The sequence below is a fragment of the Dendronephthya gigantea genome, unplaced genomic scaffold (assembly GCF_004324835.1).
Source record: "Dendronephthya gigantea isolate DGI-Jeju-01 unplaced genomic scaffold, DenGig_1.0 000070F, whole genome shotgun sequence".
NCBI lineage: Eukaryota > Metazoa > Cnidaria > Anthozoa > Malacalcyonacea > Nephtheidae > Dendronephthya > Dendronephthya gigantea.
This window is the reverse complement of record NW_021163080.1, coordinates 1026016-1049472: the sequence shown is the minus strand read 5'-3', so window position 1 is coordinate 1049472 and position 23457 is coordinate 1026016. Positions and strand designations below refer to the sequence as shown.

General features: G+C 38.9%; 2 protein-coding genes and 4 non-coding genes across 6 annotated transcripts; 4 read left to right on the top strand and 2 right to left on the bottom strand.

Annotated features, from left to right (window-relative positions):
* LOC114531355 lies at positions 1–1691 on the bottom strand. The gene has a single exon (XM_028552989.1). It carries the CDS (start codon positions 1135–1137, stop codon positions 625–627), a length of 513 nt encoding a protein of 170 aa, XP_028408790.1. The 5' UTR covers positions 1138–1691; the 3' UTR covers positions 1–624.
* A 284-nt stretch (positions 1692–1975) lies between these two features.
* LOC114531354 (E3 ubiquitin-protein ligase MARCH9-like) lies at positions 1976–7602 on the top strand. The gene is made up of 3 exons (XM_028552988.1): positions 1976–2312; positions 5083–5376; positions 6272–7602. Exons 1-3 carry the CDS (start codon positions 2262–2264, stop codon positions 6776–6778), a joined length of 852 nt encoding a protein of 283 aa, XP_028408789.1. The 5' UTR covers positions 1976–2261; the 3' UTR covers positions 6779–7602.
* A 5087-nt stretch (positions 7603–12689) lies between these two features.
* Positions 12690–12761, top strand: Trnac-gca. Its single transcript has one exon. It is a non-coding gene; the product is annotated as a tRNA-Cys (tRNA).
* An 8126-nt stretch (positions 12762–20887) lies between these two features.
* On the top strand, positions 20888–20959 carry Trnac-gca. Its single transcript has one exon. It is a non-coding gene; the product is annotated as a tRNA-Cys (tRNA).
* A 457-nt stretch (positions 20960–21416) lies between these two features.
* Trnam-cau lies at positions 21417–21488 on the bottom strand. Its single transcript has one exon. It is a non-coding gene; the product is annotated as a tRNA-Met (tRNA).
* Positions 21489–21651: 163 nt separating this feature from the next.
* Positions 21652–21723, top strand: Trnac-gca. The gene has a single exon. It is a non-coding gene; the product is annotated as a tRNA-Cys (tRNA).
* Positions 21724–23457: the final 1734 nt, after the last annotated feature.

Sequence of the window (23457 nt, the reverse complement as noted above, 5' to 3'; positions counted from 1 at the left end):
TAACTGTGCAAATTTTCCATTACAATTTATATATTTTATATACTGCTGAGATGTTTCAGCCCAGCTTCTATCACAAACTTTACTACAGTGCCCACAGTATTCAGAACTTTTGTTCTGTGTACAACTCTGTCTACAAACTCAGTACAAAGTAGAAATATTGTTGTATGTACAACTTTAGGTATTTACATTCATTCAATTTGTTTGTCTAATTTCGAAATTTCAGTAAAACACTGAATTCGGTTAACTTTACAAACTTTACTTTTGGTATTTTCAATAAATATTACTATGCTTTAGATATTTGCAGCAGCATTTTCTATAATTACAAATAACTTTAACTGTGGCCTTTTATGTATAAATTGGGAAGTGGACAATGGTTGATGGAAGGCTAAAAAAATTACAAAAATGCCAATACCAAAAAATTCACAGACATGCAGGACTGAAAAATATTACATATAAAGCAATCATCTTGAACATAGCCATAGGGTGGTGATAAATGTTTGTCATCCTACAGTGCCCATGCCCCACAGTATTTAGAACTTTTGTTATGGGTATAACTCTGTCTACAGAGTAGAAATATTGTTGTATGTACAACTTTAGGTATTTACATTCATTCAATTTGTTTGTCTAATTTGCAAATTCCAGTAAAACACTGAATTCTTTTACAGTCAAGGTATGTCCACCTCCCCCACCAGCATTTCTTTCAAAACTGTAGAAGTCCCCCGGTTCTGAAAGCTTAATCACAGGGTGGTCAACAATTTTACAAGTGTCAGATTTCATCTTGTGTTCTGCTATACCAAACATATTATTGTTTTCAGCGATGACCTTATTCTGTCCTGAATCACGTCGCATGAGTTTGACCATCAACCGGCCCTTTCTGTTGCCCCAGCCCTGATCCTTCCACTGAACAGATGCTCGCATACCCTTCACTTTCTTCTCAAGAACTGGTCCGTCGAAGTATTTTTCAGGTGCCCAGTGCCCACCACTCGGACCTTTTATCTTAAAGGGTTTCCCTGAAAAACGCACGAACCGAGGGAGAATCTGGTTCAAGCGTTTGCATGTTCTTGATAAACGAACACATTCCTCAGGCGAAAGGTATTTAACAATTTCCAGCAGTACAAGTTCAGGAAGATTATCCATCTTTCACTTTTGATGATCACTGCCAAGCGGCTCAAGCCTCAAAATATTACAAGTATTTATAGTGATTAGGTCATTTGGTAATTACGTCATCAAAGCGGATACTTTGACTTTGAGCTCAGCTTCTTGGCATGCCGTTCTTGCACCACAAGTTGCAATACTATTCAATTGAAATTGGATTTGATAATCCTGAGTAGCAAAATCATTAACCGGGAAAATTAATGATCTTTTACGCGTGTGTGATAAACAGACATATGCACAGCAGCCTAACAAATAATGTTCATTCGCTCGCAGGGTCTCCAATGGATGGCAGGCTATGAACCTCAGCAGTCAGCACCTCTTATTTGTTAGCCCCTTTACACGGTTCTGGATTGCTACAGGGACAGATCTATGTTGCTTAGCCCTCTCACAGCAGAACTTGATCAGTAAACTCTGATAGGAATTAGAAAGCCTGATGAGTCATGTCCAGACGAAAGCTCGTCTCAATCAGAGTGAAATTTGAGTGAAACTCCAAGATATAATAAAACTGTTTTCATAATTTATTATTGATTAATATTCAATAATCAGCCACTAGCGTGCTTAAAATCTCTAGTTGAAGTATTAAATATGCGTAATGTGGCCAAAAATTGGCACAAGTCTATGAATAACAACAGACAATAACATGTTTTGACGTCATGCATCACGCCACTTCTGAGTTTACATCAGTTTACATTGGTTTGCATTATAAAAAAAGCATAGGTCACGAATTCGCCGCTGAAAAGGTCAATATTTACGCAAAATATTGTCACCAAAATAATCTGCCATATGTGATTCATCTCTGATCCCAAGGCACCCTGCTTTTCATTTAAACACTCTTTAGATAGTTCTCCGCGGTGCATGAAACATTTTCTCAAATTCTTGGATATATTTTTCACGTGAAACGCACGACCTGGTGGGTGTGATATTTCACGTGAACAATATTGCGACAAATATATAGAATCGAATGTCAACATGATATCAGTTCTTCTTCAGTCAGCGTCTAGCAATGGTTTTGCTGTATTGTTTGAATAAATACTGCACGTATCGGATTTCAAAAGTGCAAGCGGATCTTCTTCTTGTAAATTTGCCACTGATACTGGACTAATTGTATGAGCGTGCATCATCTTTTGACACACGGGATTGCAAGTCAAAATATGCAGGTAGGTAGTGCAATGTAAGCTTATAATTCTTTCAGGGGGCGAGAAAATTCAAGCAGAAATATACGCACCGTCTTGCTGTGCCTCGCGCCTCCGTAGCGTCTGGCTTTATAAAATGATCCACACGCCACACAGGCCTATAAATCAGCGAACTACACAGCCACACAGGGTGACAGGGAAAAGCATAATGTTTGTAATTCCAGTCTTTATTATGCATACAGGTAGCACCTTTTCATCTTGGAATTCATTTTCTAAGCATATTTAAACATAAACATTGAGGTTCTTGTATTCTGCACATTCTGAAGGAATGCCAAAATTTATTGTTTCACCAAAATGTAGCAATTGTTGTGAATTATCGCGACCATTGCACTTCGATGCTTGCGGATAATTAGGAATCGTTTGGATTTCCCTTGTTGGGTTTTTCCCCTAAAATATTTTTGATGACAAAATTGCATATGAAAGGTATTAATAGACAGGGCCATATTGCACTTTTGATTGAAGTGACTCTATAGCAAATTGCAGTAAACTAAATTGAAATTCAACTATGAAGTCACTATGTAGTTATTTGTTGGTAATATGCCAATGACCAAGTTCAAACCATTGTATTTAAATATGAAATTCTCGATCATTTAAATATATATGGTATATACATTCATATATATGATATAAACAAGGCATCTTATCGGTTGCATGGTGGGTGACAAGGTTCTCCAAGAAGATTTTCAGCTCATCTGTGACTTTGCAGATGTTTTTGGATAAAGTTTCAGTGGCAAATATTAGTTGGGTGTGGGGGTGTCTCCCTTCTCCCTGCAGTGGAAGATTCAGGGTAAAGGAGAACAGCTTTAGTTTGCAGCAATCACATATTGGTAGATTTAAATTAAAAATATTCTTCAGAAATTTGTAACTCTTGATTTTGTTGTAATATTCCAAATATTATTTATACCATTTATCAAATCATTCAAATGAGACTTAATTAATAGAAAAAATTGGAATATAAAAAGTTGTGCATAGATATAAACTATGTAAAGACCATTTTCATTTATCTACAGACATGAAATTTAAAAAAAATTCTGACTTTGTGCCAGCCATTTTTCAACCTAAGCATTGTGATTTTTAACAAATGCTACTGCAAGAAAAATTGGTCTAGAAAATGATCTTCTCAGCTGATGAAACTTCTCAACTGATTCAAAATCAAATAAAATCTGTCACAAAATGGGATACATTCCCTAACTTCAAATGAATTTTTGCCAGTAATACTGGAGTTAGAATAGTGGTAAGTCATTTTACCTGAGGGTACTCAAAGTATATACTGCCAAACAACTGAGAAATAAAGTGTTCTCAGATGACAATGTTGATTTCCACATTCACCTGACCATAATAACCTTGTTATATTAATCGACTTTTTGATTGTAAAAATATGTATAAAATATATTGTTGTCAATACCTTTATTATACCGAGGTTATCCTTTTTGTGCAAATGTTGATTGAATATATTCAACATTTACTTTGCTATATACACGTTCTGTCTGTTAATTTGAAGAAGCTAGAAAGGTCATGATAGGATAGTTAAGATGGCGGACATCTGTTTTGTTTCTCTCCACCTTGTGCCCCCTTTGCTTTAAGTTGATTTTTGCCCCCACCCTCGTCTTAAAAAAAATGAAGACAAAAAAATGGAAGGAACTTACTTACTGTAGTTCAGAAAAAGAGATATGATATCATCACAACATTTTTGATGGGATGTATCTGGATTTGCACAAAACGATATTGGAAGGAAAGCTCCAAAGACTCAAGAGTGCCAAATGTCTTGGAGTAGGACCCAATCACCCAATATACTTCATTGGGTCCGACCGGAAGTGCAGAAGTCAGAAATCATTAGTAAACTACAAATTACTAAACTGTGAACATTTATTACATTTACAAAATTGTTCAGAGATTACTCTCTCTTATTGGTGAATAAAATACGATGAGTTCCCCTGATAAACATACAAACGATCAAAAACATTGCAAAATAATTTTAAAAAAATGAAAACTATCACTTGTTTCTTGCTTGACCTTATCCTTGACTTTGACAGCCGAATATTGTTGTGAGCCCTATCAACCTTGACCGCGGTCTCGTTGAAGAACATGCATAATGATATTTCATAATAAATAAACACGTATATCCGTATACGTATAAAGCCGTACAACGAATACAAAATATCGCCTTGTTCTTCACCAGTATAACAAAACAGGATGTTTTGGCTTCCAGTTTCGTATGCTTTAATGAAAGACACAACTTTTATCATCGCTATCGAGAATAATGTATTAAACTTGTAAGGTTAAATAAAAAATGTACTTGATGTAAAACATATGTAAAATGATCATAGACTCATAGTGGGAAGAAAATACTCCCGGGACGCCATGACAGGGGGCAAGGGGGTAGCGCTCTCTTGACCTTGCCTTTTACAAGCAGTGCATGGCAAGGAGGGCATAGAATAGATGCCCTTTCATTTTAATTAAAGAAAGTGCAATCAACAAGTTTCAAACATAGTACAATCATTTAGACCATTTAGTAAAAAACTAGACACGGAAATTATCTTTGAAGTAAAAAAGGAACATGAAACACGATGAAACGAAGTTCAAAAAACGACGCCAACCTTCTCTTTCATGCGCCTTCATTGCCCTCACAGCGTCCCTAGGCTTCTCACGATACAAGTAAGAACCCCAGTAAACATTCCCCGTTTGAATTAAATGAACATGCATTTTATGATTCTAACTAAGCTGTTGTTTTTAGGAGAACGGCATATCGGCCAATAACACTACTAACAAGTGTTTGGATGTATGCCATGCAGGTGTGATTAGTGCGTCATCATCCGTATTGTCTCTTCCAAATGAAATATTATGCCGCATTTGCCATGGACATGAAAAAACGGAAGAGTTATTTTCATACTGTAACTGCAAAGGTTCGGTTGGTTTATCGCACAAATCGTGTTTGCTTCACTGGATAAAGATGTCTGGATCGGTAACCTGCGAATTATGTAAGCAGAGATACGTCACAATTGGTCGAGTAAACAGACGATTTTGGCAGGTGTGGTATAATTTTGCCATTTAATAATTCGCTGCAGTAGAGCCGCGTGATTATATCATTTATGCGTCATTCTCCAAAGGCAAAGAATTTTTTTCTGTAGTATTGCCTTTGTGCATGCTAAGTTGTATTATATTGCCTATTCGGCTTCGACGGCTTGTTTTACAATCCACGCAACATTGAAGCGTTCCGAAACTGACAGACATAAAGCCGTTCATCAACATCGGCTCTCATTTATATCAGTTTATCAGACATGCAGTTTAGAGAATTATTTTAAGGTAAATTGTTTGACCTTAAAATAAATTAGTAACAATGGAGACGTCTTTACAGGTATCAATGGATTGTATTTCAAGAAGCAGTTTTATAGAGAGTTTACAGAGTTTATCAAACAGTTTAGAGAAAAGAAGCCAAAGCGGGATTTCCTAAGCAATTCCCAGTGATCAAAGATTAAAAGAGAAAATTTTAGGATCTTGAAGAAGTTTCCAACGAATTTCTTGAAGCTTATTTTTCTGCAATAAACACTGAGAGTAAAACATCGACTACCGCATGAAAGTGAAATGAAATACTGCTGGCGATGCCCTTCGCAAATATTTCGATGTTTTATGATTTTGATACTTTGGTAATTCCAAAGCTGCAAAAATTGCAAAAAAAGAAATCTATACTATAGCCATTGACCCAGGATCAGATGCAGAGTGTTGTTCAGTTGCAGTCGTTAGGAAAGTTTTTTTGCGGCACGTTTTGCGAAAGTAGAAAAAACGTAAACGAGTACAATTTGTGCATTTCCTTATAAACTGTGAGATTAAACTCAGTCTCAAATTATATATGTGTATAAATGTCACCGCTCAGTGTCATATGGTATGCCAACAATATATATTATTTGTTTGTTTTATATTTACAGTGGAAGTTGCCGCGTATTGGAACAAAAGGCTGGTTTAAGCTTGTATTTTTTGCTGGATTTCTTTCCATGTTGGTGGCATTTACCACGTGGATAATCTGGTCACGAACAAGCTCTTCGTTGGCAGCCAAACGAGAGCGAAACAAAAAACAAGTTGAATACAGCTACTTTGTTTACGGCATGCTCGTGCTTATTGCAATTATTGGCATGTACGCTTTAAATGGTCGACCTTTTTTGCGGTTCTTGGGCAAATGTTTGGTCATCAACCAAAGTATAATAGTGATACCGAATGGAGAACTTTGCGACGAGAAAGCTTCGGACACAATAACAATATCAATGGACGAACTTGACAAAGTAAAAACGGTCCATTCGAGAACAAATTGTTCGAGTAAGCATGAAGTACCGTCGTTAAAAGAGACGTACGTTCAAGTCCACATGGTTGACCCCATGAAATACGGTGTACGGGGATATGCGAAGCTTGCACCTGGAGACGACCCGGTCATGGTATAACATAACTTACAGTAACCACCCAGCTGAAAGTAGATGTGGATTATGTTACCTACAAGCACTGTATTCTGTAAAACAGTACCACTGATTTAAAATTGGTTTCCTCAGATTTATTCATTGGACCAATTTTTTATTGATTCTTTGGTTGTTTTTACCAAAGACAATCGATTAAAAGGAGATGAATCTGAGACAACCAATTTCAAATTAGTTGTTATATAAAAATCTCAGTTTTCACTGAAAGCTTGCATTACAGCTCTAATTTGCACTCGATTTTGTCACTTTGACTCAACAATATTATTCGGTCTATTGCGTTGTTATTATGGTAGTTTGAATTTCGAATTAAGCTGTTGAATTATTCTGTCTTTTATCCCCTGGAACCACCATGCACAGGAAACGTTACGTTGCACGCGATAACTTACGGAATGCGATAATTAAGAATGCAATTATCATCAATTTAGTAAATAACTTTTATAATGTTGAAAATAATTATGATAAATTTAGGTAATTCGACATGCTGCAGGGCAAGGTATGACAATATTCCCGCATTACGAGATTTGGTTATAAACCTATTTTTGTCTCGTTAGAGTGTGTTATTGTGTCTCTTGCCCAGACAGAAGCATAGATAATTGATTAAATATTTCATTTTGTAAGAACTCGTGACGTTCTTTCAAATATGGCGAAAATAGAATTTTATAGCTATTGATTTTTATCCCTTTACATAGTACGCAAACAATTAATATACGGTATTTTATAGAATTTGTATAATAGGCTAATTATTGGCATGTTCGTTCAGAAATGCAATAAATTATTTTGCCTGGTTGACAATAATGGGCAATCATAGTGGAGTATTGTTTATGTGTCAAGAATTCTGAGCCAGTTGTGTCGCAGATTGGATAATGTGGTTAAATTATTCTATTATCCTAAATTATTCACATTACCTTCACTGGTTTTCCATCACAGCACTTTGCATGAACACGAAAGCCGGTCTCATGGTCACAGATGAGATAAATTTATAGCTCATCTGTGCCATGGCCCTTCACCAGCATACTCCACAGAGATATGGACAGAGGTCGACTCTTCCAATTTTACGTTGAAACGAGTGTGCCAGTGTCCCCGGGCTTTGCCTAATCCCACGCTACCACCCGATTCTCCACTCGAAGCTGACTAAGCTTCTTCGGCCAAATTTCAATACAAAAGTATAGAGAAAACCAGGCGCTTATATATATGTATATATAAGCGCCCTGGAGAAACCGAGGAGAAAACGCTGTTCGAAAGGTGAAAAATTGATTTTTTCTGAAACTGCATGGATCGGATTATCTTCATTTTTAGGCTAAAATTTTGGAGATTAAGGGTAAGTTGTTTGTTTTGTTGGGTTTAAATGTTCGTGTTGTTTTTAAAAGCGATATTAAAATCCTCGTTTTGCGTGTAAGTGCGATCTGATTAGCCTTGTCGACTGCAATATTGGTACCCGAATTGTCAAATTGTGTTTCAGAGCTGTTTTTTTATTGTCTGTCAACTAGCGGGCAGAGCGTTTGCATTTTTTATAGAATATAAACAATATAGGACGAATTTCAAAGAATATACTCCTAAATTCGCGTTTTAATTTGAAAATCTCGACAAAATACATTGCATGACATTTCGAGTTTTTAGCGTTATATAGCTTTAACTCGCAGAGGATATCAGTTTTTTAATAACTAGTACCATTTCATGATACAAACATTCACTGAAAACATTTGTAATTACATATCTTTACTTCTCAAGCAGAGTTGCTGTTCGATTACATACTTTTTTAGTTCTTTTTCAAACTTTTTCAATCAAATTTTCACCAAGCATATTATCCCTGGGCTTTCTAAAGAAAATATATTTTAGAACTTACCTTACACTACAAAAAACGTGTGGAACATTTTAGCCAAAGCGGTTAAATTTTTTTAAATATTTGCATTTTTACGGGCAAAAATCCCATTTTTCGGACGCGTGGAGCCGCGAGTCGAGCCTCTGTCAATATCTCTTCCGTGATATGGCACAGATGCCGTACACTAGTCACGACCTATATAGCTCAGTGGTCACGACTTGTACGCCGGCAGTTGACGATTTCAAATTTGACGTATGATGGTGTATGTTATAATGAAATTTCATTTTAAAATTTCGTTGATTACATTTTCTGACAATTACCAATATGTATATAGAACAATTTATCATAAATTTCAACTTTGAAAAAATTATGGATGGCTGATTCTTCTTCAAGCGAATGTCGACAGAGAAATTTATCAGGTACTGCATGTTTTTCACTGTTCGCTGATTTTAATACACGAACGAGATTTATGCAATGAATGTATATCATAGGCAGCCCAGGAGGAATGCGAAAATTATGTATGCATGTTTATATACTATATAATAAACAATTATTGGATGACTGAGGTTTTTGTGATATGCAGAGTTATCAAGGTCGAGGTAAGCGTTATCAGCCGAGCCAAAGGCGAGGCTGATAACGCTTACCGAGACCTTGATAACTCTGCATATCACAAAAACCGAATTCAATAATTGTTTTATTATACATTTGAAGAATAGTAAACATAGTATTAACGAATGAAAAACCTTATTTAATAGCAACATCCAAAAATACATCAATTATTAATACATAAATAAATTCAAATGAATACCGCTTGTTAACCACCGCAGGCTCGCTTGCAGATAACTCAGTTATCTGCTAGCAGATAATTAAATTTTGCGTGATTGTGCGATTTATCTGTCAACTATTAGCCAATCAAATTGCTTTTACTACTATAATGTATAATAATGTACTTTATTATATACACAAGCGCCAGATATGAGGTATTCTGCAATTTCATTGGTTGGCTACTAGACAGATATTAGCTCATAGAGAAAGTAAACAAAATGGCCGAAAGATTTGAGGAGTTGAGTGAAATAGAAATCCAAGCCTAGTTGATAATAGCACACCAAAATGCACCCAAAGGGTGACAAAGTTTGTGTATATAATAATTAATACGCGCCTCGTCGGCTATCAGCTCATATACGACTCGAGTTCGCAGAATAACTGTTAAATATATACTATATATACCATATTATATACTATAAATTAGTATATAAACATGCATACATAATTTTCACATGCTTCCTGCTGATCTGAGATCATGACGTCATAAAGCGTCTCGACAAAACTGAGTTATCATGTGCCTGGTGTTATTTGTACTTATTCTTCCAACTAATAGTATAAAGGGTGAAAAATTTAAATTCTAATTTGCAGTTGGGGAAAATTAAACGTGTTTTCACATAAATATATAATAAAATCACTTGATATTTTCGAGTGTCGAAGTCCTTTGCAATGAAGGAAATGATAACTCAGTTTTGTCGAAGATCTGGCTTCTGATTGGTTGATTTTTATGCCCAGATCAGCTGGTTTCTCGGCCGCCTATGTGCATATACGTATATATACGTATACAAAATTATCTTGCTTTCGGTAAAAAAAGTTTTAAAAAAATTAAAAAAAAAAACAAACTTTTTTTCAAACATGCAGAATTAGAAAGCTTATAGTATAGTTTAATGTTTCAAATACGTATGCTGCTAGTTTTCAGTAGTTATTTTAGTAGTTAGTTCAGTGATATGTTAGCTTCTTTTATATTTTAAAAACACGAAAAACAATCCATGACTCATGTATATCTAAGAATTCTTAGGTTTAACTCATGTGATGTGCTAACCAACTTAGATCGGGGGTCAGCTCTTTTGTTGTATTTAAAAGAAAACAGGTATTTTAATAGATCAATACCTATGCAGTAGTGAAAATAATTCATGCATGAAATTTATTTTTTCCATAACGGGACCGATACATTTCCTCACAGGCTCACAGGCTCACATTTTCCTTCCGTGCTTCAATATTCACAGAACCTCGTGTGTTATGCCTGTGATCGGCCTTTTTTTAAATCATGGCGCCGAAAGCGAAATACCCAGTTTTAGATCTACTTTATCAATTTTTACATAAATTAAAATGGTTGTTCCAAGATGAAGTAGTTGATCACATCACAATTTTAAGAGATCTTCCACTTTGAATTTCCGGTAGACTTTCCTATTCTGACTTCGTTGGTTCCTAAAGAACGCGAGGTAACTCGGAGTGTAAACAAGCAGTCGACGATGCAGAGCCACGAAGCGTGTTTTCACGATATAAGTTTGTCCCCCAGTCTACCAATATGCCGCATCTGTCACGCCAGTAGCGACGAAGACGAAGGTTTAATCCAGCCATGTCGTTGCAGCGGCTCCGTTGGCTATGTTCATGAAACGTGCATTCGCAAATGGATTATCGCCTCAAGTAATTTTGCCTGTGAATTGTGTAATTTCGTGTTCAAGTGCGAGGCAAAACCTATACTGGATATTCGAAAGGTATCGTGATAGTTCATTTCACTACAAAAAAATTTCGGTAATTTTTTTTCGTCCCCCTAAACTTGCATGGGTAGTGTTCCCATGCATGGTTGTTGCAATAGCACCAGAATTCAGTAGACTGTTTAACCGCGGCGTGGTTATCCATATCAAAATATTTGACATCATAACCAAAGCATGGTTATATTGTTTAATGTTTGTATATGAGCACGAAGCATGCTTGCAACTTTGCATAGGACAAGCATTTGACCATTAAAACAGCGCGTGGTTATCCATGTCAAAATATTTGACATCATAACCAAAGCATGGTTATATTGTTTAATGTTTGTATGTGAGCGCCAAACATGCTGGAAACTTTACAAAGTATGTTCTATTTCCCAATAATTGTTAAATTGAGAGGCATTTGCGGCCATTTCAAAGGCCTATGTATATTTCAAAATTTTCCCGGACTCTCCTAGCAGCCGCGCGGTTCCAAGGCCCAGCAATACGAAAAACGCTCCGCGGTCCCTGTGAGATTCGCCCCGGTGTGTTTTTGGGGCTCGCAGGTTTTGTAATGATTCGTTGGATTATGTTGTTGGAGTGGTTGCTGACACTGTGGCTGATTTTGCTATTGAGGTTGGTTTAGGAGCGAGAAGTGTCGTTGTCGGGGTGTGAATGATAATATTAGGCAGATTTAGATTGAGGATGCGGACGTCAAGAGGACGTGAAATTTTGCCCAATGTCGGGGTCGACAACACCGTCGTGTCAACTGTCGAGTACAAAAACAGACTTAGATTGTGTGATATCGATTAGGACGTCAAGAATACGTGTAAAGCGTATATTTGAAAACAAATTCTGTAAAATAGAATACCTTTCACGGCACACAGCCCCAAACTCACCTAATTTTTCATGATTTTTTTCGACAAATCTGGTGGGAAAATTGGATGTTACTGCAAAACAGACATGGTAAAAACCACAACCAAATATTGACAATGTTTTAAAATTATGAACAAGTCAATATAAAGTAAAACGGTATACTCGACCATGGTCGAATATGGTCGGAAATTTACCGTGTTCTATTATTTATAAACCTGGGGTCCATACCTGGAATACGGGGGATATAATTTCTTTATCTTAATAATGTGCGTGTATCGACTATACTATATGATATCGACTTTGGTATATCACTTCCAACTCTCAATCCAGGAATCCGAGTTCAATTCTGGGTTGTATTCAGGCTTTTCTCTTATACGGCCCAATTCAGAAAAAAAGTCTTTCTGTATAAAAATGACACCTGGACACCATTTTTATTAAAATGAGTACTTTAGCAGGAAATAGTTTCGATCCATTTACCCCTGGGTTATGGGCCCAGCACGGTTCCACTGCGCCACCCTGCTTGCTGCCCAATGCTGATATGCCATGAATATATACGCTGATCTTTATTTTCTTTTCACCTGTGCTATTCCAAATAAGTAGAACAGCGGGAAAAGTTCTTAAAGGTATCTAAGAGAATAGAATCTCACAGGCATAGCGCATACAACGATCAGGGAGTGTAGCTCAGTGGTAGAGCATTCGACTGCAGATCGTGAGATCAGTGGTTCAACTCCGCTCGCTCCCTTTTTTTGATAAATTAAAGCAAGATTCAATATTTTTATTATTTTCAAGAGGAGAAAATCCTTTGGTTTGGTAAATAATCTAAGCAGTTTAGGTTTTTTTAAAGACTCTCTTGGACACATGCGTGTTCTATATATTTAAAAACCTGGGGTCCATACCTGGATTACAGGGAATATAATTGCTTTATCTTAATAATGTGCATGTATCGACTATACTATGATATCGACTATGGTATCAATTTGAACTCTGAATCCGAAAATCCGAGTTCAATTCTCGGTAGAAACTCGTTCAAAACAATCGTTCTACGTCTTTAGCCTATGTAATTTTTTTAATTCAGGCTTTTATCTTATAGCCCATTTTAGAAAAAGTCTTTCTGTATAAAAATGACACCTGGAATGTCCACTGAAGAGACCATTTTTATTGAAATGAGTTCCTTAGCAGGAAATGGTTTCGATCCATTGACCTCTGGGTTATGGGCCCAGCACGCTATAGTATTCTTTTCTATGCTTTATTTAATACTCCCTTTACAAAACCCTCTCTCCCTCGCTTCCCCGACTCCCATGTGTTTTTCCCCCACGTGACCGTTACGTCACGAACACTACATCCCTCTTTTACGTGAACATGCTTAACTACTGTCCATAGCTTAAATAGACATTTGTCCAACAAGCGTCATTAAACATCAACTCTAAATTTAACAAGACCTTTGGTCCAACAAACGGCATTGAACATCAAACTACAATTAACAATATCAAAGTTTGCTACTATGAGTTCCTTTGACTCAATGGTCCTCTGTTCCTCACTGGCTGTTACTATTTAAATCCCAGGTACTCCGGGGGTTGTCGTAAACGTCGGGGCCTTGACTGTACTGTTGTCGTAACCGGTTGGTTTTGTTTCCCTTCAGCTTCTACTGGGCACCCAATTCCATCTTCGGATGGTATTTTGCGAACTGCTGACGAATTCCTCATTATCTCAGGCTCGCCTCGTCTCTTTAGAAGTAAACTTGTTCCTTTTGTTCCAACCACTGTGTATGGGTCTGGGTCATATCTTGTTGACAATTTATTCTTTCGTTCTTGTTTGAGAAGAACTTTGTCGCCCCTCTTTATGTTGGCAGGTGCAGCGTGTCTTTTCTCATCCCGTACTGCTTCATCTTTTCTTTCCGACATCGATCACGCTCAAGGATGGTGGGGTCAACATTTATCTGTGAATTCGACGAAATGGTGGTTGCGCCCGACGGGAGTTTAGTGCGTATCTCTCGTCCGAACAGTAGAACGGCCGGCGATTTGCCAGTAGTGCAATGGGCTGTCGCTCGGTAGTTAAGTAAAAAGGTGTCAATCTCGCTTTTCCAATCTTTCCCTTCAGTATGTGCTGCGCGAATCGCTTTCTCTAGTGTGCGGTTGAATCTTTCGACCTCAGAATTGGCTTGCGGCCAGTAAGGTGTTACTCGACGGTGTTTGATGCCGTGCTCACTAAGATATGAATCGAATTCCTCAGCCACGAACTGGGGTCCATTGTCTGTAACGATTTCCTCAGGTAGGCCATGCACCGCAAAGCAAGACTTCAAGCGTTTGATTATTACTGCTGCAGTTGTGCTCTTCAAGATGAAAACTTCTGGCCAGCGCGTACACGAATCAACCACAACCAGAAGCGACTCACCGGTCGGGAAGGGGCCACATAGATCGGCATGTAAGACGGTCCACGGTCGTGAAGGCATTTCTGTCATAGTAAGTGGCTCTGGACATGACTGAGAGGACTGGGCTTGACAGGAGATACAGGAACGAATTAAATGTTCAATGTCTTTGTCAATTCCAGGCCACCAAACTTTTTCTCGCAAGAGTTGTTTCGTTCGAACAATCCCTTGATGACCTTCATGTGCTAATTGGAGTGTGGCTGATCGTAGACTTTCTGGAACAACAATGCGCGATCCGCGAAGAAGTAAGGACCCTGTCGCCGTCAGTTCGTCTTTAATGCTAAAATAGGGTCCGGATCCCGGCTCTTTTGCCATTTGCCTGAGACAACTGATTGGTGGACTTGCTGTAGGACAGGGTCTTCTGCAGTGGCCTGCTCAAGTTGGGTAAGGGTCATTGCTTGGGAACCGCGTTGCGGGTGATGTAATGAACGTACTCTTCCGCAATATTTCGTTCGCGGTGTGCGGCACTCGACAAAGGAAGACGAGACAACACGTCAGCGGGATTGGTGGCGCCAGGAGAATACTGCAGATGGAATGTGTATGGCTGGAGGCGTAATCCCCAGCGCTCTATTCTTGCTGGGGGTTTGGAGGTGGCGCTGTAGATAACCTCAAGCGGTTTGTGATCAGTAAGCAGGGCAAAGGTGGTTCCATATAAGTACAAGTGGAATTTTTCACAGCCCCAGACGACTGCCAGGGCCTCACGTTCCGTCTGAGAATAACGTCGTTCCACCACTGTGAGCGTTCGACTGGCATAGGCGATGGGTCTGACCACACCTTGTTGTGTTTGGGTCAAGATAGCCCCCAGACCAACAGGGCTAGCATCCACACGTAGCTGGGTAGGGGCGGCCGGGTCATAGTGGGCCATAACACAGTCACTTGTTAGTATTGTCCTGAGTTTGTCAAATGAAGACTGATGAATATCGGTCCAGTGCCAGGGCACCTCCTTACGGGTTAGCTCGGAAAGGGGGTAAGCAATGGTGGAAAAATCTGGAATGAATCGTCGACAAAAACTAGCTAGGCCCAGAAAACTGCGAACTTCGGAAGCGTTTTTTGGTGTTGGAGCATTTCGTATAGCTTCAACTGACTGGTTGTTCGGCCGAATGCCACGAGCGAGATGTCAAAGCCAAAGAATGTAATCTCAGGAGCACTAAACAGGCACTTCTCACTATTTAATGTAAGTCCTCTTTCTTGCAATCGACCAAGTACACCATGGAGATTTCTGTCATGTTCTGCTTTGTCCTTTCCGAAAACTATAATGTCATCTGAAATGTTTTTGACTCCAGGTAGCCCATGTAAAACTTGTTGAATTGCATGTTGATAGATTTCAGGAGCTGCAGATATACCAAAAAGGAGACGCTTGTACCTATACAAGCCGTCATGGGTGGTAAAGGTGGTCAGTTCTCTGGATTTCTCGTCCAGTTCAATTTGATGATATCCCCACTTCAGATCTAACTTGGAAAATACCGCAGCTCCATTTAAATCCTGTAAGCTCTCTCAATTGTAGGAATCGGATACCGCTCTCGTATGACAGCCGTGTTTACTTGCCGCATGTCTACACAGACGCGGATTTCGCCACTGGATTTTGGAACGACCACCAGGGGTGAGACCCAGGGGGTTGGGCCACAAACTTTCTCAATTATATCCAGTCTTTCCAGCTCTTCGAGTTTAGCTGAAACTTGCTTTCGGACATGGAACGGAATGCGACGTGGGGGCTGGGCAACAGGTTTAATGTCATGGTTGATGGAAATTTCCTGCTGGTAGTTGGTGAGTTTTCCTACTCCATCAAACACGCTAGGGTACTTTTGGCGAAGAGATTCGGAGGATACAACGCAATTGACCGAGGATACTTGAGGTCCAATATGCAAGAGTCCCAACTGAGTCGCAGTTTGCTTTCCGAGGAGACAACCAGCATGTTTGTTGTGCACGACTACGAATTTTGCCACGATTTCTGCAAGTTGCACTTTATCCGACCGGTGATTGTTCCCAAAATATTTAGTGGGGTCGGCGAACCGTATGCATAAATACGAAGATTGGAAGGCATCAATTTGGCACCTGTTTGCGCTTTTAGACGATGATACGTGTCCAGATCGATCACATTAACACTAGCCCCCGAATCGATGAGCATTTGCACAGGAACGTGTTCGAGTTCCAATGTATGAAGCCTGTCCGAGCGCTGTTGAACATTATGAGCAGTAAGAGTAAACAAACATTCATTTTCTGAAGAGTCATCTTCGGACTGTTCGAGCAGTCGAGCATTGTCCCTATCGTTCCTTGGTTTGCCGTTTGTCTGACGACAGACCCGAGCAAAATGACCGAGTTTGCCACAATTTCGACAGGTTTTTCCAAGTGCAGGACATTGGGCATCTTTCGCACGATGCCCTGCGTTTCCACAGCAATAACAAGCACGTTTTTGTCGATTACTGTCTTCCGTCCTCATACACGGCTAAAAACTCATCAGGTTGTTGCATCAACATCGAACAATGTTGTGCTGCCCATATTGTTCAGAGTTGTTATCAACTTGGAACAATATTGTTACACCCGATTCAGTTCCAACAATATTGTTCCAAGTCAGGCCCGGAGCTACGGGGGGGTGTAGGGGGGTGTCACACCCCCCCAGAAAGTTTATTCTTAGGTTTAGTCGGTAAAATTTCTATTTTAGTTGGCAGACAAACATACTGTTGACACTATGGACCGATCCAATATAAACTTGACAAAGTTTCATCCAGAGTGTAATCGGTACAAGTCCGTGGATCAGTCGGTTTAGATTACCTTACACCCCCCCTGTAAAATATCCTGAGGACGGCCCTGTTCCAAGTTGATAACAACTCTGAACAATGTGGGCAGCACAACATTGTTCGATGCTGTTCATATCAATGTTGCATCAACCTGATCGTTTTTAGGCGTGTAGAATTCGGCCGTTGTTGTTGATGAAAACTCTGTCGCGCAATTGTATTGAGGTGAGACGATGAATCATACTTTTGTTCCATTTCTGCTGCCTGGCGGTCGGCTAGTTCGAACGAACGAGCTATAGCTAACAAATTGTCCAACGTTAGTTCGTGTTCTCGCAGTAAGCGACGACGAAGAGTGTTTGAAACACATCTTTCGATAACTTGGTCACGAAGCATTTCATCGAGATTTTCACTAAATTGGCACGTTCTGGCGAGGGTTCTCAAGCGAGTTACAAAGGCATCTATGGATTCGTCAGGGCGTTGAGTTGCTTGTCGGAAAACATGTCGCTCGAAAGCTATATTTTTGCACGGGTTGAAATGTTGATTCAGTTTTTCGAGCGCAGTTTTGTAGTCTTCGCCAGTATCCGGCAACGTTTCAAAGATTTCTTGTACATCTGCCCCCGCTAAATGAAGTAAGATAGCACGTTTCTGCTTTTGATCAGAGATACCTGAAGCTCGAATATAATAATCTAGTGACTTCGTCCATTTTTCCCAACGTTGTGCCAAGGAGCTCGGGTCAGATACAACAAAGGGCTGAATTGCCGGTAAATCAAGGACCTTTGCCATTGGTATGAGTGTTTGCTAGACTCTAGTACGTTTCTTTTCTTCTTTTTTTTTTTTTTTTTTTTTTTTATTATCCTCGTCGCCAGTTATAGTATTCTTTTCTATGCTTTATTTAATACTCCCTTTACAAAACCCTCTCTCCCTCGCTTCCCCGACTCCCATTATTATTATTATTATTATTATTATACATAAAACATACTCCCAATAGGGCTTTTCAGTATGTACTAACAAGGCTAAAAATAGGTATATTTCTATCTACAATTACGTTATTGACTATGCTATGTTTATAAAATATGTTTACAATTAAGAGAAATCCTAGTTATATAGTTATACTAAGATTTTAATACTTTAACTAAGATAGGTTTCCGTTAACGTTATTTGCTAACATATTTTTCTTTAAGTGCTTCTTAAATGTTTTAAAAGGTAGTTTTTTAAAATCTTTATCTAAAATGTTCCAGATTTTTATTGCTCTATAGCAAAAACTTCTTTGACCTGATGTTGTTTTGCATGGGGGAATGTCAAGGTCGTCTTTATTCCGGGTGTTCTTGTTGTGAACTGCATTTCGTTTTAAAAACTGGTCACATAAGTACGGCGGTGCAAGTTCGTTCATGCATTTATAAGCCATTAGTGTATCTCTGTACTGTAAATGTTCCTTGACTGGGAGCCAACCGATCGCCTGTAGTACTGGTGTTATGTGGTCGTATTTCCTTGTATTTGTTATGATCCTACAAGCAAAATTTTGTACTTTTTCGAGTTTTTTTATGTTTGTTGCCGATGTATTCGACCACACCGTAGAGCAGTAATACAATCTGCTCATCACTAGGGCATTGACAATCGTGTGGAGGGTTTCGCTATCGAAGCTGTCCTTTACTCTATTTATTTGGTACAGTTTTGCCATTGAAGATGATATGACGTGTCGTATATGATGATCATAACTTAAATAACTGTCCATGAATAGCCCTAGGTCTTTGGCGTAAGAGGAAGGTGTGATCTCTTTTCCTAGGAACGAGATAACCAGTCCTTCAGTAAGGTTTCCGATTAACTGTCGAGTGCCTATTAGCATTAATTTTGTCTTTTCAGGGTTAATTAACAGCTTATTTGCGAAACACCATGTTGCAATCCTCTTAAGATCCTCTTCTATGTTACTTTTTGCATCGATTATATTCGTGATTGGAAAGGACATGAATATTTTCGAATCATCCACAAATGATTCTAACTTAGCTGTTTTTGGTGCTGTTGGAAGGTCGTTTATATAGATGCAAAATAACAGAGGTGACAATATTGCCCCTTGTGGGACGCCATGAGTGATTGAAAGAGTTTCTGATACTGCAGAGCCAATGCGTACGTATTGCTTTCTGTCTGAAAGGTAGCTTCTAAACCAATTTAGAGCCTTACGAGATACTCCAATATTGCTTAGTTTTTGAAGCAATATTGTGTGGTCGATGCTATCGAAGGCTTTGGACAGATCTAACAGAATAAGGGCAGATAGCTCTTTGTTATCCATTGCGTTCAGGAAAAAATCGTTTACTAATATATTGAGGGTTTCCGTTGAATGGTACTTTCTGTTTCCACTCTGGTGTGCCGTAAGGTGGCCGGTCCGGTTTAAAAAACTCGTGAATTGATTTAAGGCCGCTTTCTCACATACCTTCGAGATTACATTGAGCATTGAGAGGGGACGGTTGTTGGAGGCTATTTCGTGATCCCCTTCTTTTAATATTGGTATGATTTCTGCTATTTTCCAGGCTTCTGGAAACGTATTAGTTGTAAATGAACTGTTGATGATATCCGTCAGGGGGCCTAAGATTACTTGGAGGCAGTCTTTAATAGTTCTCATACTGATTTTGTCGGGACCTGGTGATTTATTTGATGGCATAGATGTTAGTATGCGTTCAATTTCCGCACAGGTAACAGGTATGAAGTGGAATGACTCTTCGATCGGACATTGTAGGTTCTTGATTTCACAGGCAGACATGGAAGATATATTGATGTTATTATCTAAGGCCAGTTGCGTAGCTGTTTCGGCGGCTGTTATCCCTACTGACTGGAAAAAACTGTTAAAATCGTTGGCAACCTCTTCCTGGTTTTTGCTGTATATTGGGGTTGTTTTGTCTCTAGACGGAATGCGGCTATGAATTACTTTCCAAAGTGACCCAGGTTTGTCTTTATGTGTATTAACTTCAGTGCGGACGTAGTCTTTCTCTGCGACTTTTAAGGTGGATTTGATTGATTTTTGGACTGTTTTAAAGTTCTTCCAGTCCTCCATTTCTCGTGTCTGTTTGTATCGACGATGTAGCTGGTCTCTGTAGATCATTTGTTTTTTGATGTCAGCAGTAACAAATGGACAGGATCGACGTCGAATCTTGACCTCTTTAATTGGAGCATGGACAGCCAAAGTAGTAGAGAGGACATCATTAAGTTTCCTGAGTTTTGAATTGACATTGGAATCGAAAAAGATAGAAATGAGTTCTTGTGATCTTGTACCAAGGTGGGTAATGAACTTTGAACTATCATAGCTTTTATAGCTTCGCGTCAGGATGCTCTGTACTGATGGCTTAGGAAGTTTCATGTTTAACGCGGTGTATACTGGTAGGTGGTCGCTTATGAGTGTGTCCATAACACCACTTTGATGGACAAGGTTGGGTGATGAAGTTATGATTACGTCGATTAGTGATTCACAAGTGTTTGTGATCCACAAGTTTAGTGATTCACAAGTGTGTGTTTTTCCCCCACGTGACCGTTACGTCACGAACACTACACACGCTTCCACTGCGCCACCCTGCTTGCTACACATTGCTGTTATGCCATGAATATATACTTTGATCTTTAATTTCTTTTACTTGTGCTATTCCGAATAAGTTAAGAACAGCGGGAAAAGTTCTTAAAGAAATCTAAGAGAATAGAATCACACAGACATGGTGCTTTCAACGATCAGGGAGTGTAGCTCAGTGGTAGAGCATTCGACTGCAGGTCGAGAGGTCAGTGGTTCAACCCCGCTCGCTCCCTTCTTTCTGATAAGTAAGATTTAATATTTTTATTGTATTAATTAGTACATGAAAAATCCCAATTTATTTTCGTGGAGACAATCCGTTGGTTTGGTAAATAATCTAAGCAGTTTAGGTTTTTTAAAAGACTCTCTTGGACACATGCATGTTCTATATTATTTATAAACCTGGGGTCCATACCTGGAATACAGGGAATATAATTGCTTTGTCTTAATAATCTGCGTATATCGACTATACTATGATATCGCCATGGTATATAACTTCCAACTCTGAATCCGGGAATCCGAGTTCAATTCTGGGTAGAAACTCGTTTAAAACATTCGTTCTACGTCTATATGTGATTTTTTTAATTCATGCAGGCTTTTCTCTTATAGCCTATTTGAGAAAAAAGTCTTTCTGTATAAAAATGACAACTGGAATGTCCAATGAAGAGACCATTTTTATTGAAATGAGTACCTTAGCAGGAAATGGTTTCGATCCATTGACCTCTGGGTTATGGGCCCAGCACGCTTCCACTGCGCCACCCTGCTTGCTACACACTGTTGATATGCTGTTATGCTATGAATATATACGGTGATCTTTATTTTCTTTTCACTTGTACTATTCCGAATAAGTTAATTAAGAACAGCGGGAAAAGTTCTTAAAGGTATCTAAGAGAATAGAATCTAACAGGCATAGCGCATGCAACGATCAGGGAGTGTAGCTCAGTGGTAGAGCATTCGACTGCAGATCGAGAGGTCAGTGGTTCAACTCCGCTCGCTCCCTTTTTTTGATAAATTAAAGCAAGATTCAATATGTTTATTGTATTAATTAGTGCATAATTAATTAGTGCATTAATTAGTGTCCCAATTTATTTTTGTGGCAACAATGCGTTGGTTTTGGTAAATAATCTAAGCAGTTTAGGTTTTTTAAATGACTCTCTTGGACACATCACGGAAAACGGTTTACTCGACCATGGTCGAATGTGCCGGAAAACGGTATACTCGACCATGGATAATCACGCAGTTTTAATGGTCAATGCTGGTCCTATGTAAAGTTTCAAGTATGTTTGGTGCTCATATACAAACATCTATATAAAGTTGCAACTTGCAAGCATCGAATATGGCCGGAAAAGGGTATACTCGACCATAGTACATATATTCGACCCTGGTCGAATGGAATATACCGGAAAATTCAGTGTTTGCTCTAAGTTCACGCAGGTGACAGTTCGCTCGTAAACATGTCAAACGATTTCTCTATTCTAGATTCTAATTCACAAATATACTTTAATAGATCATTAATAAAGATGTTAGCTGTGTTGATCAGTCCAGGTATATTTTGCGAGGTTTGCATTGCTAAGGCCTAGGTTAAACGTCCCATTTTAGCCGTGTCAGTGGTTTCGGAAAATTCATTTTTTGAATATATCGGCATGTCTGATTTGATTATCGTCCTTATTTTCCTGCGTTGGAATATCCTCGTTAAATGCTAAAATCTCCTGTATTTAATCCGTCGTCGAGATATTAGACATGCGTTGTAAATCATCAGACTTTCCTGGCGAGTCACTATCGTTCTGAATAATATTCGCCACAGGATTTAGATGCATGTTCGTAAATTTTTGGATTAAAGTATTTGCTAATGACTCAACTTTTTCGCCTCGGAAATGTGGTTACATACACAGTATATTATGTATATAATTACATAAAAATTTTAATACTGTGTAACTTATGTATATAATTACGTAAAAAATTGCATGTCACAAATTATCAAATTACAGCCCCGCGATGCTCTTTACACGACTTTTTTACGCTTTCAGATACAATTTCCGCGACCGAGCACCAAAGGATGGCTTCACATATTGCTTTTCCTTGCCTTCTTCACCATCATGTTAACATCATTGACCTGGGTCATGTGGTCACAACTCAGTCATTCACGAGCAGCGCAGTCGGAACGAAAGAGTGAAGAAATTACGTATGCTTATGCCGTGAACGGCGGCTTCATCGTCATGGCTTTAATCGGCCTGTATTTGGATAGCTTCAGGCAATGTTGCACGTACTACAAAAGATGGTCTTTGTTGAATCAGGAACTGCGTATATTTCCTTACGATGTGAACGACGATCTTGATTACTGTCATAAAGGTGCCGGCCGAATGTCCTCGACCCACGACGTGGTTTTAAATAGCCTTCCAGCATTCATCGGAAGCGAGACATCACATTCGGCAAATGAAAGGCAGATTACAGAATTACCTCACAGAACGAACCCATTTTCTTGCGGTGAAAATGACGGATTTGCCCACGACGCAGAAATGGTCGAAGAGCCGATAAATGACGTTCCAGCTTTTGAAGAGACGGATCGGCACAACCAATGGCCAGTAATGGCTTCTTCTTATATTGTGCCAAACAGAATCGTAGCAGAACAGCACTCTTTGCACACGTCAATCAGTGTCCCAAGTGATCTTCATAGCATTCTGGTGCTGAAGGAAACATATGTTTAATTTTGGAGATTTTAAAAATTTTGTCTATA

Coding starts and splice junctions, on each gene's coding strand:
- LOC114531355 (XM_028552989.1), bottom strand. CDS start 1,137: ATGGATAATCTTCCTGAACTTGTACTGCTGGAAATTGTTAAATACCTT.
- LOC114531354 (XM_028552988.1), top strand. CDS start 2,262: ATGAGCGTGCATCATCTTTTGACACACGGGATTGCAAGTCAAAATATG. Junction 2,313..5,082: donor TTGCAAGTCAAAATATGCAG/GTAGGTAGTGCA, acceptor TGTTGTTTTTAG/GAGAACGGCATATCGGCCAA. Junction 5,377..6,271: donor TAAACAGACGATTTTGGCAG/GTGTGGTATAAT, acceptor TTATATTTACAG/TGGAAGTTGCCGCGTATTGG.